Consider the following 22,449-nt stretch of genomic DNA (forward strand, 5'->3'; position numbering starts at 1 on the left):
GAAATTGCAGGTAGTTTGTGCAATAGTCCGATTTTACCGGTGTATAAGAAAGGAGATGATGCAATTCCTTTTCGTTTTATTATTGATTTACGCGCTATCAACAAGATTGTTGCTCCACAATTTCCTATTGTGCCTGATGTAACAACGATATTAACTATGATCCCAGCTTCTGCTACTCATTTTAGTGTCGTAGATCTTAACAATGCTTTCTTTAGCATTCCTATACACAAAGATAGCAGATACTTGTTCGCGTTCACCCTATGGGGATGCTCGTTTACATTCGCCCGTGCGCCACAAGGGTACACGGAAAGTCTGAGCATTTACAGTAGGGCTTTGAAAGAACAGCTTGATATGCTCGAATTGGCTGTCACTTGTACATTGCTTCAATATGTTGACAACCTTCTTTTAGCTGCAGATTCAGAAAGTGCCTGCAAGGAGGGCACCGTGTTGTTGCTTATTCACCTAGCAAAGCATGGACATAAAGCCTCACTGAAAAAGTTTCAGTATTGTCGACAGGAGGTCGCCTATTTAGGCTATCTCCTGTTAAAGGAGGGAAGAAGATTGACGCCTGAAGGGATTAAAATCATTTCTAGCATGTCTGTCCCAAATACACAGAAGGAAGTCAGAGCCTTGATAGGAATGGCTTCTTACTGTAGGCAGTAGATCCCGAACTTCTCACTAGTGATTAAACCAATGTTGCCTTTGACAAAGAAGAGCATTTCTTTGCCATTGCCATGGAACTTGGAACACCAGAAAGCTTTTGATCTGCTCAAGACTGCACTGTGTTCAGCACCAGTTTTGGGCACACCAAATTATGAAAAGGCCTTCGAGTTGTATGTGCATGAACGTGATGGATGTGCTTTGGCTGAGTTAACGCAGGAACATGGGGGGAAGAATAGGCTGTGCAGTTACTTTTCTTCCACCCCGGATCCTGTCGCGTGCGCTTTGCCGAGATGTCTGACAGCTGTCGCTGCTGCTGATGCGTCTGTAAAACAGAGCGAGGGTATGGTCCTAGGCCATGCTTTAACCTTGTTGGTACCTCACTCTGTAGACGTTCTATTAAATAGAACGCAAACACAACATCTCACATCCGCACGATTTATGAGATACAAATTGATCTTGTTTGCACCGCATATAAAAATTCAGAGGTGTTGTGTATTGAATCCGGCTGAATTATTACCTCTCACAATGAACTGTCACATGACTGCCTTTATACCACAGAACAAGAAACTAAAGGCAGGATTGATTTGAAAGATACACCTTTGAATGATCCACAAGGGGAGCTGTTTTGCGATGGCTCCTGTTTCAAACTTCAGGATGGTACATCCACTGCTGCTTATGCCATCAATACACTGAGCACGATTGTGGAAACCTAAAGAATTTCGCATAACTCTGCGTAGGCCTCTGAGATTATTGCATTGACTCGAGCTTGTGAACTTTCCGAAGGGCTTAGAGTAAACATATATACTGATAGTCAGTATGCTTTTGGGGTACTTCCCAACTTCGGCAGACTTTGGGCAGAACAAGGTTTCTTGACCTCACATGGAACGAAGATTCAATATGGCACCTTGATAGTTCAGTTACTCTCAGCGCTCGCACTTCCCACTCAGTTAGCAATTATGAAATGTGCAGCACATCAGAAAATCATAAATGATGTAGGAAAAGGGAACTCTTTCGCTGACCAGATAGCCAAAGAAACTGCTACTGATCTCTATTCAGATATGTACACTACAAGGGAAGCCACAAATGTCTTTACTATAGATGAAGGGATTGAGTCTATAAAGAATATCCAAGCCGATGCCACTCTAGAAGAAACTAAGCAATGGACTGAGGGCTTGGCGAGGTTGGATGATGATGGGTGTTGGGTGGATAGCCTAGAGGGAAAATGGATGCTGCCAGACACGTACATCACTATGATGGTTTCAATGGCTCATTGTCCCACTTACATCTACTCAAGGAAAATGTACAAAATGTTCCAAAATGTCTGGGTAAACTTTAACATCCCAAAAACTGCTGAGCGTTTTGTCCAGAGTTGCATGGTCTGTCTACAGCACAATATGGGGAAGGGCACATCGACACCAAGGGGTAGTTTCGGTCCACCTTCTGTCCCTTTCGAAGTGATTCACTTTGACTTTATTGAAATGGAGCATTGTAATGATTTCACGTTTGTTCTAGTTATTTGTGCTTTCAGTAAATGGGTTGAAGCCTTTCCTGTAAAAGATGCCACAGCAATGACAACGGCAAAAACCATGCTTAAGGAATTTTTCCTAAGTTTGGTTTGCCAAGGGTCATCTGGTCGAACAATGCTCCACATTTTATCACTGCTGTAAATCTGTAATTCTACAGATATGTGCTGATTGATAAACCGTTCCATTCAGCCAGACATGCTCAGAGTGCTGGATTGGTAGAGAGACACAATGGAATCTTAAAGAACAAGCTCGCTAAGACGTGTGCCGGCACCAATTTGAAATAGCCGGACACATTACTGATAGTGTTACTCTCGATGCGCACCACCCCACAGACTAGGACTGGGCTCTCCACATATGAGGTGGTAATGGGTAGGCCAGCTAACATTTGGAATCTTCCAAAACCTAGGTCATTGAGGGATATAGAGCATGTACTTCTTTCTGAGTATTGTGAACAGTTAACTAAAAATCTGTATTTGATTCATCAACAGGTGCGAGAAGCCCTCCCAGCCAAATACGAGGGGCCAGGTCACAGCATCCAACCTGGCGACTGGGTGCTTACTAAATCGTTTGAAAGAGCATCCTGTCTCGCACCGAGGTGGAGATGGCCCTACCAGGTCCTCCTGGCCACACAGACTGCAGTACGAGTAGCCGGAAAAAAACACTGGATCCACGCTTCGCATGTCAAGAGGATACCTTTCCCTTTGCCACACGATGAAGACAATAAGGAGAAACTTACTTGCTCTGCTCCCAACGATCATTCAGCATTGAGCAGTACTGAGAGTGCTTCGGAGACACTCCCTGAGCCCGCAGGGCCTGGGAAAACAGCTGCTTCATCTCAACACTTGCCTGAAGATCCTTTTGCATCCTTGTCTGGTTCTGCTGCAAATTCACCACTTCCATCAAGAAGCAACGAAGCATTGTTCGCAGATCACACTGTACCGGGAGTCACAAGGTACAATCTGCGTCCACGGAGGTTCCTCTGTGCCCACAGGAAAATAAGCGCAGGGCTTGTCCTTCGCCCCATCTTTTGTATCTGAAGGAAAGTAGTTGGCTGGGGATATGGAAAGACTAAGAAAACGTGTGATCAGGAGATCACCAGCAAACGGACTACAGAGTTTTCGGTTCAAAGGAACAATGCCTGTTATCGCCCCTACTCGTACAGAACAAACAAGTGACTGTGTGGCCAACGATGACAATGGACAATCAAATACATGGTCTTTTAAAACGTATTGTTTTCTTGTAATTATGTTAACCGGTTTCACAATAGTAGTTGCCTTAGGATTTTAGTACATGGAAGAAGTACATCCGCTCGAAACATTCTTGCCTACTGAAAATGTTCCTACTGTATTTACACAATTCGTGCACCTGCACACTCTATCTCCTAGAGACTCTCAACATAGACAGAGCTATCACAATAATACCTTACTGCATATAATGAACGCAACTCATGCCATTTTCAACAGGTCTAACTGTTGAGTCTGCTCTCATTTTCTGCAACATGGGGAAAAAGGGTTGGGCTGGTATATCCATCCTTTGCCTTTAACTACTGCATGTTATGCTTCTCTACGGGCACTATTCTTTGTCCAATGGAATGATAGCATCTCGGGGAACTTTGATGGAACGAATTTGAACGAGTTCGAAAAGCGAGTCCTCACGCCTCTGGGATGCTCACTCTTTGCAAATAGGAGCAAGCTTAATGTTGCTTCTATTAGGCCTTCTGATAGACTGTCCCAACCTGTTCAATCTCTGATCTCTTTCAAGATGGCTCCTATAGGCAATAGGGATGCCACGCCACCTTTTTATACTATTAACCATAGCCCCAAATCAGTTTCTTTCTGCATACAGAGGAATGGTACTCAGTCAATGGGTGACTTCAAGGGTTGCACTAGTGGTGCAAACTTGACCATTGAGGACAGACCTTTGCATGTAGGCGAACCTGTCTACTTTGTTTGCGGTAATGAAGCTTTCACATGGCTGCCTAGGGATTGGCAGGGAACTTGTTATTTAGGAATTGTGTTGCCAGGGGTATTTATAGCTAGTACCACAGAAATCTCTAGGGCTCGTCCAAGGTGGGACGAGAGCGGTGATACTCCTCACCAAATTCTGGGTGATGTAGCGAAATTCTTTGTACCTTTTTGGTGGCAAATTATGAATTCTGAGGATATCAGAAGACTAGCGAGAGTACTGGAGAAAACCATCAACCGGACCACTGACATACTCTATAACATGACTCTAGAGCAAAAGGCAATCAGATTAGTGGCGCTACAAAACCGGATGGTATTAGACATCATCCTGGCTGAGCGTGGCTGAGTATGCAAATTAGTGGGGTCCGCTTGTTGTGTTTTCGCACCAGATTCCTCCCCAACCATCTTTAAGGCAATACAAAATCTGCACGTCCTAAGCTCAGAAGTGCATGTTCCCGAGGGGAATTGGGATCGTAGTGCTTGGTTCTGGGACTTCTTACGATCTGGGGGATGGAAGCTTCTCTCATTCTTATTGATTATTCTAGGTATTCTGTTGTTCTGTTGTTGCTGTATACAATGTCTTCCTGCCATATGTTCAATGTTAGAGGGATGTTGTGCACAGACTATGGGAACGTTAGGACCAAAGGTACGCGCACCGGAAAGAATGACCAACAAATTTGTGTTGATGGAAATTTCTGCTGCAGACCTTGTGGCGATTGACATATCTGATGAATGTGATTCAGATCGTATGGACATTGAAACGTGGAGTTACTCGTAAAGCGACTAGTTGTAGTTTAGCACTTGGCTTAGGCCAAAAGGAGGGTTTGTTAAACAGGAAATCATATTGTGCCTCCTTTTGATTTATATTGGTCTAAGCCTGGTCGCTCTGCTCTAAAATGGTGGACTGTGTTTCTAATTTGCAACCAAGACTCCCGACCTTTGAGTTCTGTTAATGGTTAGACTGTCCGAGGGCCGACTGTTTAGACTAGGTAATGAGACCTTGTACTGTGAATGAACTGTTGTCCCAGGATTGTCTGCGCTATCAAGCCTCATCCACGAATACACATCGGCGACAATGAAAGGCAAACGCCAAGCGTGGACACAGGCTGAACTACATTGTGTTGGGATATAGACTAAGGCTTACTGTGGGATCCGAGAATATACATCGCCATTGTAACTTGATGGAAATGCAAACTCATGTAATCCACATGCATATTATTGTATAAACTGTATGTGAACTCGGCACAAACTCTAGACCGCAGATTATTAACATGTAGAGGGGCTGGACAATATTGTCAGAATTGTATAAAAACAGGAATGTTTAGATGTCCAGCACTCTCTCTCCTCTCTCTGTCGGGTTGGTACTCATTGCGGGGTGTTGAGATCCAGATAGCTATCTGTTTCTATGTTTCTTTGTAAACTGTACAGTAGAATAAAAGGTCTGTGAATCTTTATAGCCCGTGTTTGGTGTATTTCCTTTTGTGGTACTCAGCCTCGATATTCCCTTGTTTTTACAGCATGTGTTTGCTACTTGACAAGTTCTAGTTATTTTCTGTATATATGTTTTCAGGTCACTGACACAGATTATCACAAAGCATGTCAGATGTTCCATGATCACCATAATGTTATGACAATGTCAGTTTATTTGTCCCAAATACTATTTAATGGTAACATATTTGTGCCAGGTGGCCGCCATGGTTTTTACCAATGAAGAATTTAGCACAGTTTTTTTACTGCAATTCTTTTGCTGATTTTTTGCCCCTGAGACAATTGGGGAAATAAATAGCGGTAATGCAATGACAGTAGAACGTAGTCTTTTAAAACACATAGTACCATATAAGACGCTAGTATCAGTAAATGCATAAGTGGTAGAATAATTTGCTAGACTGCTTCCCCGTGGAATTATTTGTGTATACTACAAGTGTCTTTCAGATCATTTTAACAGGAAATGGCTCCCTGTTTGCCAGCACACTCACACACTTTATGAGAATCAATTAATTGAAAATGAACTCTTTGTATTACTGTGGTTCTACCTGGGCCTCTGCTGTGTTTTATCTTGCACTGTGAAAATAAATTAAATGTACTCTCAAAAATTTGAAAAACAAAAGAGCATGTTGAAGAATTGATGAGAAGAAAGCAATATAAGAAAAGTAAAATATAAGATGAGGAAGAATAAAACAATGATAAAGAAAGAAGGAATAAGATGCAGAAAGGAAGAAAGGAAGGAGGATAAAAGGAAGACAGATAGATGGAACAAAGATATAAATAAATTTGCCAAACAGTTTTATATATGCACTGTTGACAAAATAGTCTTTTTCATAATTGTATCATTGCACTTCAGAGGAAAAATCCTTTATGCTTTCAATCCTATTATTGATATTTTGTAGCAGCAGCTGTTGCCTCTGAACAATGTAGAAAGTGTCCTCCAGTCTTCAGTCATGTCTATTAATGATACTATGTGACATGGTTCATGGCTATGCCATTAAACATATTTTGACCATTATGATGCTGTTCTCCAGGCCCCACTGGCGATAACTTTTTTTTAAATTACACTTGTACCCCTTTTAAAAGTTAAATAAGCTCATGCAAATGACTGAAAGCAGAGACAAAAGTCTACAACTTCGAAAAGAAAGAAAGATATTCTCTATAAAATATTCCATCAAAGGGCTTTTAAGGGGAGGCAGATTGCTTTAAAAAAAAAGACAAACGAATAATTGGAGCTCTTTAACGACACAGCCAGTTTTAATGCATCACCTGGCCTGGTAAGTGAAAGGATTTAAATGTTCTCTGCAAGTCAATACTCTAGAAGAAATCCAAGGGAAGGTCCTATGATTTCAAATTAATATATATGTTGCCTTGAGGAGTAGATTTACATTACAGGAAAACGTACACATAAAGAAGTCTGTAATTCGCAGTTTTCAGTGAAGTTTTAAAATAGACAGATCTTTCAGTTAGTGTGGACATGTGACCTATGCAGGAGTGACCTCATGAACAATACATGTTTTGGTGGCGGTAGAGGGCTCTGGTGGACTTATTTGCAGTCCCAGAGCCGGAGCCCCAAACTTTGCAAATCATTTACTTCATGTATTCTGGAGTTAACCTGAAAAACTAAAAAATGGCACAAAAATAGCTAAACATTAATTTGATCAGTCAATACTTTCGGTTTGATTTTTCCACTTGGCTAAAAATGCTACTAGGTGGATTCTTTAAGGTATATAGTTTTAAGTGGGAGACTATTAAGACCACTCAAAAAAATGTTGTTATTACTTGGAAAAAATGCCTTTTATTGATACCACAGGTATTTAACATTTACATTCAAACATCCCAGAATATCTGGGGCAAGTTCCTTTCTTTCAAGCAGTAAATACTTAATTATGAAAAATAAAATATCGAGTGGGTGGACTAGCAATTTTAAGCAGGAATTTAAGCAAGTGCATATCATATAAAATAAAAATAATATATTCAGACAATGTTCTTCGATTCGAGGTGAAGGATAGTCGTTTGGTGAGTATTTATTGTTCGGTTCGATTTGCAGCAAAAGTACCGCTTCCAGATATGTAGGAAGGTGGTTCGGAACCGCTCGATTCGGAATGCGTACACGATGGGGTTCATGGCAGAGTTGCCGTGAGTCAAGAAAATGGCAATGTACATCACGAACATGGGCGTCTGGCACGTGGGGCAGAATAAGGTAATGCAGTTCAGGGTATGCAGAGGTAGCCAGCTCAGGGCAAAGAGCAGCAGAATGAGGGCTAATGACTTGGCGATTTTCAGTTCCTTGCCATAGTACTTGTGGGGGTCCTTCGAGTTGGCGGACACCTTCTTGTTCAGCTGTTTCTGGATCAGGTTGAACACCTCCAGATAGATGACGAGCATGAGAACCAGTGGGGGCAGGACCCAGACGAAGAAGTTGAAATAGACCATGTATTCCATGCTGATGACGTTCTCAAATTCGCACGTGATCATCAGCTCTGGCATGCTAGAATTTGGCTCTTGGGTCTGCCGCAGTTGGCTCAAATTGTTCCAGCCAAACATGGGTGTCAATCCAACTACAAGGGATAGCGCCCAACATCCGGCTATGCCCATCTTGGCTCGTCTTGTGGTCACAACGTTCCTGTAGCTGTTGAAAGACAAAAACACAAGCATCACTATGATTGAAGGTCTACATGCCCAAATCATGTCCACTTTCACTGTGGGGAAATTCCAGATGGCAGGCTATACACAAATCGTATACTGTATAGACAGGTTTTTGGAATTCGGACTATATAGAAACAGTGTGGAAAAACTACAAAAAAATAATAGTTCAATTAAAATACTTTATGAAACCAATAGATGCAGTCATGCTGCATACAAAACCCAATTGTATTATTTGCTGGCTGCACAGGCTCAGATCTCATTTTGTCGAGGATGACCTCTACTAAATCGGATTTCCCAGGGGTATACTGTACTTTCTCCACATATAAACTCCCCTGTCTAACTTCACTAGAAGTAGTTGCCCCTAAAACCATGGAACCTTCTCTCACGTGGGGAGGTAACAGGGAGAGGTTCCCTGTTCCCTCCCCATGATCAAAATGGCGCCACCCGGGGAAGGATGAGTGAAAATGGCAGGTGGTACACAGTGTGTTCTCGCTGCTGTTCTAGCCACCTGATTGGCTGAGCGCCTTGCCCCTGCTGCAATTTAAGCTTTATAGAGTCTCCCCGAGGTCCGTGCAAGGAGTTATGGGCCCTGAAGGCAGAGTGAAAGGCCACAGTGTAGCTGAGGCATTTAACTAGGTTTATTGGCCTGTGGGGTGCATTTAAAGGCCGCAAACAGAAGTCCCTTTCACATGAATGGCAGGCATTTAAACATTGAAACAAAAACGGCCTGGCTTTTGCTTTTGTTTTTCGAGTAAAGTTAAAGAGCCATGTGGCAAGGCGCCTACCTGTCCTTACCAATGGACAAGCATCAATTTAATTTACAAAAGAAGGAGGAATAAAAGATCCATGTGACATGGAAAACAGGAGTTTTAAACATTGAAAGCAAAAATGGCCTGCACATGTGTGTGCAAATAAAAAAAAGCCACAGTGGAAAATAAATATCACTGCTCACAGAAAAATGTCAGGAAGTACTGTTAGACAAAGACGAACTAATGAATACTGTTACGGAAGGGAGAGCATGTGTGGAGTGTGTTTGCATGGGTTTTGTACTGTTAGTGCGACACAGTGTTAGGGGATACAATGCTATGCATAATATGTGTGCCTGAGTGCTGCACTTTTACTAGTTATTGAATAGAGAACGAGTCCTCAGTACAGTCTTGCAAATGTGTACGCCTGAGTACTCCATTGTTAGAAATACATGCTGTTGGGAAATTAAGAACACATGTATAATGTGTGCTGCTGAGTAGTATACTGTTAGTACTGCATTCTGCTAATGAACAAAAACGTAGTAAAACGTGTGTCAGAATAATGTACTGTTAATATTGCATACTCTTACAGGATGAAGAACATATGCTGTGCTGTTAAGTGCTATATATGGTTATAGAATGAGCACTGTAATGTTAGTACTACATTATTATACATGATAAAGTATCTGTGTTTGATGTGTGTGCTGCCTGTGTACTTTACTGTTATTACTGCATACTGTTAGATGAATACCTTGTGTATGTTGTGTGTTCCAGAGCATTATGCTGCTATTTCTGAATGTTGTTAAAGGATAAAGAAGATGTGTATGGGGTGTATACTTGAGTTATGCACTGCTATCTCTGCAGTCTGTTGAAGAATTGTGATTCAGTATGATTTGCACATGGCCGCTTTACAATTATTATGGTACACGGTTGCCGAAAATAGAAGATAAGTGTCGTGTGTGCCTGTGCACAGCACTGCTTTTACTGCATACAATTCAATATAAGACATTTAGATAATTCCTGTATAAGCACCAGGGCTCTAGATAAGATTTTGAAGTGAGAGTATTTTACCCCTTATATTTGAATTTGGGAGCAACATGATTTTATCATTCCCAACAGAGATACTTTTTAGTTTAGTCCAATAAACATATATATGTTGTATTATCTTTTTTAAAATTGTGACACGGTTGACATAAAACCTTACACACAACTTTACATTTTGAATCAAAACAACTTTACATCCTAAATTACAAAACAAGTTAAAAAAAAAAGAGAAAGAAAAGAGAAAAAGAAAAAGGAAAGGACATAAAAATAAAATGTAAATTCACACAATCAATGATAAAACACCATTTAAAAAAAGACCAAGGGCAATAATTAAAAGCACATTTTCCCCACCCATTAGTCTTGACCATAGCAATTTCTTTGAATAATCAGAATTAAAACTGTCCAATTATTTGTGAAATACAGATCTTCTAATAGCCATAAGGGCCTGACACAGTCTAGCACCCAGAGTTGTAGAGTTTCTAATAAATCCGTTAGTTGGCGAAAACAGCATGAATTAGGGATCTTATTGGTTGATGATGTTAACCAACTTTTAGTCCTTGATCTAGTGTGGATTTGATTGAGCCTAAAGCGTAAATACAGCGTACACAGTTTGTTACCAGGAAAACGTTTCAAATATAACAAAAGTTGATCTTTTTTACGAGGAAACCTTGCATATTCAGAGAAAGTAGAATAGGTTGACGGGATCTCAAGAGGGAGTCTCCAATCATCCCTAAATATTTTGTCTTTAACAACATCCGGGGGCGACTCATTAACTCCTCATCAGACATATATTTCAACAGATATTTTAACTCTAAAAAAGATATACTTTTGTAATCCTTACTTCTCTGTACATAGTAATTCATGCAAATTAAAAGTTCCTTTTGTAACCTTACATTTCCTCTTCAGATCAGGCAGTAATAATAACAGAGCTCCTTACAGTGTCACTGCTATGCTAATACCTCAGATCTCAACATGCAGGTGGATATATTGAAGCAGGGAGCAGGAAAGATCTACGAATTGGGCATTCCTAATTATCGAAGCCATGCTTTTACTCCCTAAAACAAGGAAATACTCCAATCAAAAGATATAAGTAAAGGCGGTTCTTTTTACATCGTTTATTTGATGGGGTTGATGAGAATGTTATCTCTTAGTAATACACACTTCTTTGCACCTAGTCATTGATGCACTTATGAAGATGCATTTTTACCTTAAGTTCCTCACCAGAACAGACAGTAATTATCGTAGACTCCATTCCTCTGGCACCAGTGATCAAACATATAAGTGGAGCTGCTGAGACGGAAGCAGAGGGCAGGCACCACTGTGTCATGTGTTTCCTATTTTATTTCTGTTGGGAATATTTTTACTTTTTACCTTTTTTGCAGTATACATAAGAGGGGCTACACATCCCTAAACCCTAGCCACAGCCCTATACATAAGAGGGGATGGGTTGCCTATTATGTATAGGGCTGGAAAGCCTAGTACAATGAATGCACACCATTACAGATTATATAACCTATACATAATAAATGGAAGCCTGCTATATCAGTATACAATCCGTGACTGTCTGATTGCAGTCAAGTTGTGACATCACTACTCGCCTATAATGAGAAAATGGCACAATTATCAAATGTAATATACTATTACAATTGTTTTGTGACATCGCAATGCTGATAACTGAGCAGGCAAAGAGTAGAATTCCATGTGCGACTGGAACATTTAAGTAAAAGGTGTGTCCGGCTTTTTAAAACATTTACTCCTACGTCCCGTCCCCTTTCCTCCATACTTATGGGACATTCCTCCATCCTGTGGGACGGTACCGGAGCTCGCTCTGAGGCCTCTCTTTCGACTTCCCTCAAGAATAATACCGGGGTGTGCCCCGAGGCCTTGGTGGGGCTTGGTGTCACCGAACGGATGTTTGAGGCCCGCGCGGATAAGGCTGTTACCGGACGTGAGTCCGAGGTCCCTCGTATTGAGGCTAAAGCTACCAACATTTCTGAGAGGCCTGACAAGACCTTATCGGTGAAGGCTGTTTCTCACAGTTCCCGCTCTTGCGGCGACACCAGATCTGTTGAGGGGGCAAAGAAGGAATGTTCTCCTTTTAACGGCAGTGCTGAGGTTCTTCCTGGGAAGGCTAATTTGGCAGTTGGTATGTCGCAGAAACATTCCAGGCCTCATAGTACCGGCTCGGCCGAGGTTCCTTATGTTAAGGCTAAAGTTAAGACCCCTGATCCATCGACGGGGACCCCTGCCTCACTTCCTCACGTGCCGCAGTTCCCCTCAGGCGATGACAAAATGGCGCCCGTTCCCGCCATGACCGCGGCGGCCATTTTGGGTGCTACCCCTACAACTACGCCATCGGCCTCAGGTGTAGGGCTTGGTTCCGTGGGTCAACATAGAGGTCCTTGTGCTTATCGGCCAGTTTATGATTGGAACGCCCGGATGCCCCTTCCGCACAATGTTGCGTTGCCTGCGGGGTCGGCACCTTTCATTTATGTGGATACATCGGTGGACAGGCCGGTGTGTCACCCTTTCCTGTTACGTCTCTGGAATTATCCTCCTCATGAGAGGCCTCCTCAGGTTCCAAAGCAGTCCCCGGACAACGCCTTTTTCGGTAAATTTCAAATGCTCATGTGTACCGGCCCCATGAGGGAATATTTCAAAGGCTTTTTGGGGAGATATGTCTGCCCGCGCCTCCGGCTCCACCCATTCCTCCGGTGGTTCCGCCGGCGCCTCCCTTGCCTATGGTGCCTTCCCTGACTCTTCTGCCTTTGCCCCCATTGTCTCCTGTGGACAAGGCAGTGCCCGACACGGCTCAGCAGGATCCTGACCAATCGGATGACGCGCAAGGCGATCAGGACAAAGAGGACCTGCCCCGCTCTTTTAGAGCTTTTCATGACCGAGTAGTGGACATGATGTGCTTCTTAGATGTTCCGATGCCCGAGGCACCCACTCTGCAGGAGGGCGTGCTTTCTGGGACATTCACCATGTCTCCTTTGGAGCGTACCGGCCTGTTCTTGCAGAAGGACGTTCTGGCCGCTGTCCGCAGGGTCTGGGAAAAGCCACACTCTGGACTTTTCATCAATAAGAAAATTGACGCGAGATACAGGCTGCATTCTTCGGAAGAGGTGGCCCTGTCGTCTTGTCCGCTCCCCTCCTCCACAGTGGTGGCTGCGGCCACTTTGCAGTCCAGGCCTGCAGCATCCTCTTCCACGACGGCTACTCAGGTTCTGGGAAAGGAGGACAAGCTCCTTGACCCCCTTGGGAGGAAAATCTTTGCCAACTCGGCCTTGCAGCTCAGGCAGGCCAATGCAGGGGCTAATATGCGGATGTGGAAAGGTCTGTCAGAGTTTGAGGAGTTCATCCCGGTCGAGAAGCTGGAAGACTTTAAGGGGGGATTATCCAACGCCAGGGTCTTGGCTCTGGATCTCCTGGAGGCTGCGGCTCATCACGTAGACACCTTGGCTCGGTGCCTTATGCTGCGGGTTGATATCTCATGGCAGGCGTGGCTGCATGCCACTAAATTCTCAAAAGAAGTGCAGGACAAGGTGTTGGACCTTCCGTTCGATGGTAAGGAGCTCTTTCATTCTACAACAGATGTAGAGCTCACCAAGACGAAGGATAGCACTCAGACAGCTAAGTCCTTGTCGGTCCTTGTTAAGATCCCTTTCAAAACCCAGAGACCTTTGTCGCAAAGCTGACCCTCCTCTGGCTTTAGGGGCTTCCTCGACTGGAAATCTCGCAGAGTGGATACCCGTTTGGGGAATAACCGCCGTAGGCAACAACGGACTCGGTTTTTCTCCCGCTCCTCAGCCTCCTCCTCAGGTTCAGGCGGCAACACCACTGCAAAACCTACAAAATGAAGGTTCTCCGCGCTCGCACGAGATCCCGGTGGGAGGATGCATTACGTTTCATTGGGAGGCGTGGCAGACCATCACCGAAGACAGATGGGTCTTGTCAGTCGCTTGGACGGGCTTCCGCTTACCCCTACCCCCTACCCCACCCTTCAACCCGCCTTTTCAGCTGTCGGGCTCGCCCTCCCTCAAAGCTGAGGTTCAGAAACTTCTGGACCTCAGAGCTGTGGAACCCGTTCCCCTCAGGGAACGACGGGAGGGCTTCTACTCCCGGCTGGTTACAGTGCCCAAACCCAACCAGGCTGGCCTGCGAACCATCCTAGACCTTTCCCAGTTCAATCTTTTCCTACCCCAAGAGAAATTCAAGATGATCACGCCCAGCCCGATAAGGTCCTCCTTGGAGATGGGCGATTGGCTCAGTGTGGTGGATCTTCAGGATGCATACATGCATATTCTGATTTGGAATCCACACAGGAGATATCTCCGTTTCTCTTTGGGAGAGGAGCACTTCCAGTTTCGAGTGCTTCCTTTTGGCCTCAGCTCGGCGCTGCGTGTCTTCACGAAGATGATGTCGGTGATTGCGGCCTATCTTCGTCTGCAGGGTATCCATGTGTATCCGTAGTTGGACGACTGGCTCTTACGCAGCCCTTGTCCGTTGAAAGCAGCGGGCAATCTTCAGTCTCTCCTTCAGCTACTGTTCCATTTTAGGCTGTCGTGAACTGGCGGAAATCTTCCATGGCTGTCTCGCAGGACTTGATTTTCATGGGTTTTCGCTGGAACACGATCGGCTGCAGAATGTACCTGACCGGGGACAGGATGGCGGATCTGTTAGCCACGTGTCAGATGTTTGCGCAGTCGGAGAGCATGTCGGCCTGGTGGTTCCAGAGGCTTCTGGGCCTCATGGCCGCGTGCGTGTTGGTGCTTCCTCTTGCTCGTCTCAAGATGAGACGGACCCAGATAGCTCTTCGGAGTTCTTGGCGTCAGGCTGTGGACCCGGATTCCAAGCTGACAATGATTCCGGCTTCCATGAGAGTGGACCTGGAATGGTAGTCAGCTCTCAGCAACCTGTCGGTGGGTGCGGGGTTTCAGGACCCAGCCCCTGCGGTGACGATCACGACAGACTCCTCCCTCCTGGGGTGGGGTGCAACGTTAGATCTTCTTCAGGTCTCGGATTTCTGGTCGCCTCAGGACAAGCTCCCCCACATAAATCATTTAGAGCTTCTGGCGATCTTCCTAGCGCTCAGGGCGTTCAGACCAATCATACTAACAAGGTGGTCCGCATACGCACGGACAATGTGGTGTCGATGTATTACATCAACAAGCAAGGGGGAACCAAGTCTCCCCCCCTCGTGGACCTGTCCATCCAGATTTGGGAGTGGGCTTTTGGCTGCTTGCAGTGCACTTTCCGGGCCAGCTGAATGTCACAGAGGATGCCCTCAGCCGGCGGACAGTGGTCAGCTACGAGTGGGAGTTGAAGGCAGAGGTCCTCTTATGGATTTTCTTGCGTTGGAGCACTCCGGAGGTGGACCTCTTAACTACGGCGGTAAACAAGAAGCTTCCTCAGTATGCCTCCAGAGGGGGGCTAGGAACCTCCTCTCTGGGGGACGCTCTCGAGATTCAATGGCACAACATGAGAGCTTACGCCTTCCCGCCTCTGCCTCTAGTCCATCGAGCAATTTGGAAGCTGCAGAACTTGGTGAACTGTTCCCTTCTACTCATAGCCCTGTGGTGGCCGGCAAGGTTTTGGTTCTCAGAACTTCAACACCTGTCGGTGTATCCGCCGATCAGGTTACCAGTGACCCGATCTTCTTCATCAGGGGGAACAGCAGATGAGGCACCCCTCCCCACAATCGCTCAGCTTGGCGGCATGGTGCCTGAGTTCAAGTCTTTAGAAAACCTTAACTTGTCTGCGGATAACATGCGTATTATCCAGGCAGCCAGGAAACCCGTGACTAGATCCCAATACAGAAGTAAATGGCTCAGGTTCTGTCATTGGTGTTTGGGAAAACAGTTGGACCCAAGGGGGGGCTACGTTGACACAGTGCTGTCCTTCGTATCCTTCCTAGCAGAGTCGGGTGTTCACGTTCTGTCAAGCAGAACTTACCTTTCAGCGGTCTCCGCTTATCTTTCTACGGACCAATGTTCTTACTCTCTGTGTAACCCAGTGGTTAAGAGGCATTTTGCAGGCTTGACACGCCTCTACCCTCCAATTCGTAGTCTGCACCCGCCGTGGGACCTAAATGTAGTCCTGACGGCGTTGTGCCATAAGCCTTTTGAACCAATGGCCATGGTTGACCTCAAGTACCTATCCTGGAAAGTGCCCTTTTTGGTCGCCATTACGTCAGCAAGGCGGGTGAGTGAGCTACAGGCCTTGTCGGTGGAGCATCCCTTTTTGGTCTTTCACAAGGATAAGGTAGTCCTACGGACGAATCCTGCTTTCCTGCCGAAGGTGGTAACTGAATTCCATCTGAATCAGTCGATCTCCCTGCCGGTCTTTTTCCCGAACCCTACCTCAGAGGTAGAAAGGGTTCCGCATTGTCTCGATGTCGGAAGGGCTCTTAAGTTCTATCTGGACAGAACCTCCGAGCTTAGGAGTTCCTCTCAACTGTTTGTGACGTTTGGTAACCGTCAGGGTAAGCAGGCGTCTAAGGCGACTATTTCTCGGTGGATCGCTACCTGCATTACGGAGTCTTTCACCGTTCAAGGGCTGAAACCTCCTAAGGGTATTCATGCACACCTGGTGCGGGGCAAGGCAGCTGCGGTTGCTTTTCAGAAATATGTCCCCTGGGAGTCCATCGCTAGGGCAGCTACTTGGGCCTCCCCATCTGCGTTTTTGTAAGCATTATTGTCTTGACATGAGCTCAAGAGCTGATGCTCAGTTTGGTCAGGCTGTGCTGAAGAACCTTTTTCAGTATGGGGTATTTCCATCCACCCGTAGTTCCTGTTAGGAGTGCTTGGGAATCTCCCATAAGTATGGAGGAAAGGTGACGGGACGTAGGAGTATAACCAGTTTACTCACCGTAGTGACCACCTTACTCCTAGTCCATAGTCCCCTTTCCTCCACACGCCCGCCGTCCCCTCTAATAAGGTTCCTCTGTTATTGCTAATAGGTCTCTGACCTGGCAATAGAAAAGGACTGATGGGCGATGCGCATGGTGGAGCCAAGGTGGGAGGGGTTACGGCCGCGTGCCGAGCCCCGCGCGAGAAAGAGAGGAAGAACACATTTTTGAAATTTCTTTTGGGGATGCTTTTTACAAAGTGCTCCGGTCCCGTCCCACAGGATGGAGGAATGTCCCATAAGTATGGAGGAAAGGGGACTATGGACTAGGAGTAAGGTGGTCACTATGGTGAGTAACCTGGTTAATTTATTTCCTCTGATCTGTCTGTGAGAATTGGAAGATATATTCCATCAACTTGCACCGTGACTGTGTATTATAAGGAGTACCGTATGTTAAATGTTAAAAGGATATTACATGTCATTTCAGTGTTATATGAGATTATTAAGTACCCCGTTGGTGACTTGTAATAATGCCTTATATAATGGGTTTGTGTTTCCGCTGTGCTGTTATTTCTGCATGCTGTTTCTATGTTGTTTCAGCAGTGCGGGCAGCGTGTCCGTGCATTGCTTATTCCTCCGCCTCTTTCTCTATCTCTCTACTTTGACTTGCCTGTGATTGGCTACTCTGGCATTTCAGCTGACAGGAAATCCCTGTCTCTCTACTATTGAACCCGCTTATCTCAGTTGTTAGACATCTGGAAGTTCTGATTCGATGCTGAGCCTGGCAGTAAATTCCTCCCACACTTGGAAGATCCTCTCTCAGTCTTTCCCATAATGAGAGTTCCAAGTGGACAAGATCAGATAGAGAGGAAGTGCTCTTTCACATCAATCAGAGAAACTGGCCTCCAATAAATATCCTCAATGTCTAAACTAGCAAGATCCTATTTAGAAGATTACTTGAAGCTAGCTGGTAGGTTAGGTCAGTGTGTTATGGCCTCAACCCCCCACTACCCCTAGCACCCCCCCAAGATGACAGATGCCATTCACTGAAACTGCCCACAGACCATAACTAGATGACATCACCAAGGTAATCACGAAGAGGTGACATGGCTGAACACACACTTAGAGGCATTAGCCGGGTGCAAAAGAACACCCATGAACTGCTTGCAGAAACCTAAATGCAACTAACATGAACAGCTATGAAAATAAAGATGGAAGCCACAGCTGCATTGCAATGAATGGAAGACATTGGAAAGGCTCAAAACACAGGGAGAGGCCTCACACACTGATTTCCCTGAGAAACGCAAAGCAGAGCTGGCAGTGCAGTTTCTGTGCCTAACCTTGGCAAGGACGCTGGAAGAGAGTGTTTCAAGTCAACAGAAAAAATAGAACACCTGCAAGGGCTGGGAGCTGAAATTCTTCATAAATGCAAGCAGTGAGCTCAATCCTGCAGTCCCTATACACGTGATCTGTACCTCGGGAACAAGGCCCAGTCATCCGAGGCAAGCAGAAAGTGCTGTTCCCATCAAACTGAAGACAGAAGATGCTAAAATGTGATACAGCACGAACCTGGCGGCTTGAATGTCCTTGCTTTGGGCCAGAGGAGTCTGGGAGGTGGTAACATGGGTGGGAAAGAGGTGGGACCCTGAAGCCACTCTCTCTACCCATTATTGTGCTCAAATGCTGGTAAATTTCCCAGATTGAGAAGGCTCACACTGGCTTCCTGTGGGTGGTGCCAGGAGTAGCTACCCGATATGGCCAGGCCAATCAGATCATCAATCCTCTATAGGATATAAGTCTGGCTATACTGTTCACCCAATCCCAGCTCGCCCAAGGTCCAGAAATGTAACCATTTGATTGTGATGTAATGGTGGTACAAAACCTCGCTACCAGCCTGCAATTAACTGAGAGTGCATTTGGACGCTGCAGAAATCTGTGTGCCTATGCCAGCTTTTGAATTAATAAAAGCAGTAATTGGTCACATTTCTGGACTCCTCTGTTTCTTGGGTACGGGTGATTTCCTTCGAGCCATTTTAATTCCCCTTCAAGCAGGTTCAGCAACTGCTTCATATTTATGTGAGTTTCAATTTCAAAATAGTTTATCAGGCAAAAACATAGCAATGTAGGCATGTAACACTACTGTTAATTGAAGAATTTACCAAAAGAAAGCATTTAAAAATAGCCCGTGTCCCGATTGGAACTATTTCTTACAGCGTGAAATCTCACCCACAATGAAAATACAATGGGCTTCATTACGAATGTGGCGGCCACGGAATGAACGGTGCCGGTAACGGACCGGCACCGTTCATTCCGGGCCGCCACATTACGAGCTCTGCAGCGGGTCCCGCTCTGGACACCTGGCCAGACCAGACATGCAGAGTGGGACCCGCTAGCATCCTTCCCATTCCCATTTGATCCCTATGGGTTCTCAAATGGGAATGGGGACGTACCGGGTCTGGGTCCCGCGAAAGGGAATTACCGGGCCCTCCAAGGTCGGAATGGAAAACGGCATGGCTACCTCCAAACTCGTAATGAGGCCCAATGACACCTCTTGCTGCTGTATTCGCTATCAAAAGAGAGATTTATTCAAGTGCCAACACTGAGAGTGCCTCACAAATATCTACAACATGAGCATAACCAAGTTAAACTGGGAATACACATTTTCAGAGATGTCCATGTCTTTAAAATGTGGCACTCATCTGGTTCAGCAATCATTCATAGGTCAGAATTTACATGGAAAGAAAGCAGGCGTTAAACTTAGCTGAGCTGTTACCTAAAAACCTGGTTATTTAAAGACGTATTGTTCCTTAAACTGTTTTATGGGGCGATAAAATGTACATATCACACACATTATTATTGACCTGTAAAAATTGCAATGTTTGGCCTAACTGGTCCTATATTGGAAACAATCAGAATAACATGAATCCAGGGTTCATGAAGGTTTGCAAACATATGCAAGTCTGACAACTTCTATTGCACCTGTGTTAAAAATAATCATGAAAATGGAATGCCTCCAGCATGTTTTGCAAGAATGGGACAATTATAGAAGCTGCAAAGAGCAAGGCAGCTAACATTTCTCCCAGCTGTTCTCTCCAACACCAGGCACATGATCCCTTCACCTAAGAAGACATGTGGTTAGGGGAGGCAACACTCATGAAATACCCTGCAAAATTAGGCAAAACTTGTAATGTAAAAGAGTAAAACTATTTGTGTGACTGGGAGCAAGCTCTGCTCCACCCAACCAGCCATGTCTGCCTTCAGGATTAAGTACTCCGATACTTGGCATTCAAACATCTTAGATCAGGAAGATGTACCTTATAATTTAAATTAGCATCCTGATTTGCGTTTTCAGCCAATGAGAATGCTCGGAATGCTGGCTGTATTCACCAAGGACAGCCTGCACTCCGCCCCTTGCCTTCCTCGCTCCCCAAACCCCTCACCTGTTAGCACCTGCGTAGTTCCCTACACAGGTGCTAAGAGTGTTTCCCCTCCCAAGAAACAAACGTACCTTTGCAGAGCGTCCTGGCACCGAAGTGCTATATTTCCGGAAGTCCCTCTTCAACGTTCATGACAACAGTCATGAACGTTGAAGAGGGACTTCTCTGGATGACAGCACTATGACGTAGGGCCGGGCCGCAACTGTAAGTTTCTTAATGATGTTTTTTTTACTTCTTTTAAAAAAAATAACAGCTGGGTAGGCGTCTACATCGACCCTAATGACGATATGCCCCTCGGTGGCAGGCCGACCCTGTAGGTAAGCGCTGCATCCCCTTTGAGTGGGGGTATGCAACCTTCACCTCGCTGCATGCTTTGAACTGTAAACCCCTTGATTCCTCATTATTGACTATGATGCCCAGGGCTGATGGAAGTTGTAGTCCAAAACATCTGGAGAGCCAAAGGTTTCAAACGCTGGTCTCAGAGGACGAAGCACATGCATATAATGTGTGTGCCTGGGTGTTGTAATATTGGTACTCCATACTGCTGCAGAACACAGAAAATGTGCACAACGTGCGGTCCCGAGTACTGTAAGTACTGCATACTGTTCAGAATGAAGAGCAAGGACATGTGTGCATTGTGTGCACCTAGGTACTGGACTGTTAGTACCGCGTACTGTAAGGAATACTATGTGTATAAAGTGTGCGCCTGGGTACTGGACGGTTAGTACCGCATACTGTAAGGGAATAATACGTGTATAAGGTGTGCGCCTGGGTACTGGACTGTTAGTACTGCATACTGTAAGGGAATAATACGTGTATAAGGTGTGCGCCTGGTTACTGGACGGTTAGTACCACGTACTGTAAGGGAATAATACATGTATAAGGCGTGTGCCTGGGTACTAGACTGTTAGTACCGCGTACTGTAAGGAATACTATGTGTATAAGGCGTGCGCCTGGGTACTGGACTGTTAGTACCGCATACGGTAAGGGAATAATACGTGTATAAGGTGTGCGCCTGGGTACTGGACGGTTAGTACCACGTACTGTAAGGGAATAATACGTGTATAAGGGGTGCGCCTGGGTACTGGACTGTTAGTACCGCGTACTGTAAGGGAATACAGCAAACATGTATGATGTCTATGTGCAAGTGCTTCGCAGCTCTTACTAAGCACTGTGGCAGAAACATAATACGTGTATGGAGTATGTGAGCATATATGGTGCACTGTTACCAGGTAAATAACATCTGCATATGATTCTCCCTGATCTCTAAGTTGTTTTTACTGTGTGCTCTTGCAGAGTAAAGAGCATACGCAGAATGAGTCCACCTGTGCATTGCAGTAATGTTACTACCAGCCCTACAGATAAGCATTGCACAAGCACTTTTACTCTCTAGAAACAGGCAAATACTCGCAGCATTACATAATAGGGAGCGTAAATACTCCCAATGACGAAAAGGAAACAGAAAACACATAGAAGCATGACCTCCGCCTCCACAGAACCCTGGATAGCAGAGAAGCGCCACAGGGAGGCGTTATAGTATTATTTCTACCTTACCAGGAGAAGAGCAAGTCTTACTTTGCAAGAACACCTAGATGCAAACCAGTATGGAAAATAAACAGCCCTGCTTTAGGGATTTTAATAACATTCATGCTCCCTAAAAAAGAATGTTACTCCAAACTTCAAGGCACACCTTAACATATTATAAAGAGCTCGGGTTACTGCACAATTCTACAGGATAAGAAATGTTCATGATATGTGCCGCACTCTTCTTTCCGCAGACTGTCGAGGAGCTACAGACCTGCGCAGAAGGCGTATTCTCGTGCATTGATCTGGTTCGTGTTTTGGAAAGTCGCGCACCTGTGGATTGCCTGCCTGTGATTGCACTTGCCACTCTGCCTTCTCTGCCCTGAATTGCCATTGATTGGCAATTTACCACACCATCAAACCTCATCAACATGCTATTGAATCCAGTTATCTCAGCTGCTGAAGCCCAGGGGCAGAATGTCACACGTTTGCAACAGTGCTTGCAATGGAGCTGATGCAGCTAGCCCCGGCGTTTCAGCTTGTGCCATATGGAATGGAGCAA

General features: G+C 45.1%; 1 protein-coding gene across 1 annotated transcript in view; it reads right to left on the bottom strand.

Moving 5' to 3' along the window:
• Positions 1–7,410: 7,410 nt before the first annotated feature.
• The window catches only part of ADORA1 (adenosine A1 receptor), a 326,328-nt gene continuing 311,289 nt past the window's right edge, over positions 7,411–22,449 (bottom strand). The window contains exon 2 of the mRNA XM_069633676.1: positions 7,411–8,270. Within this exon, the coding sequence (XP_069489777.1) occupies positions 7,616–8,270 (655 nt within the window). The 3' untranslated portion in view covers positions 7,411–7,615. The remainder of the gene's footprint in view (positions 8,271–22,449) is intronic.

Source organism: Ambystoma mexicanum, chromosome 13 (genome assembly GCF_040938575.1).
Source record: "Ambystoma mexicanum isolate Mex_15411 chromosome 13, UKY_AmexF1_1, whole genome shotgun sequence".
NCBI lineage: Eukaryota > Metazoa > Chordata > Amphibia > Caudata > Ambystomatidae > Ambystoma > Ambystoma mexicanum.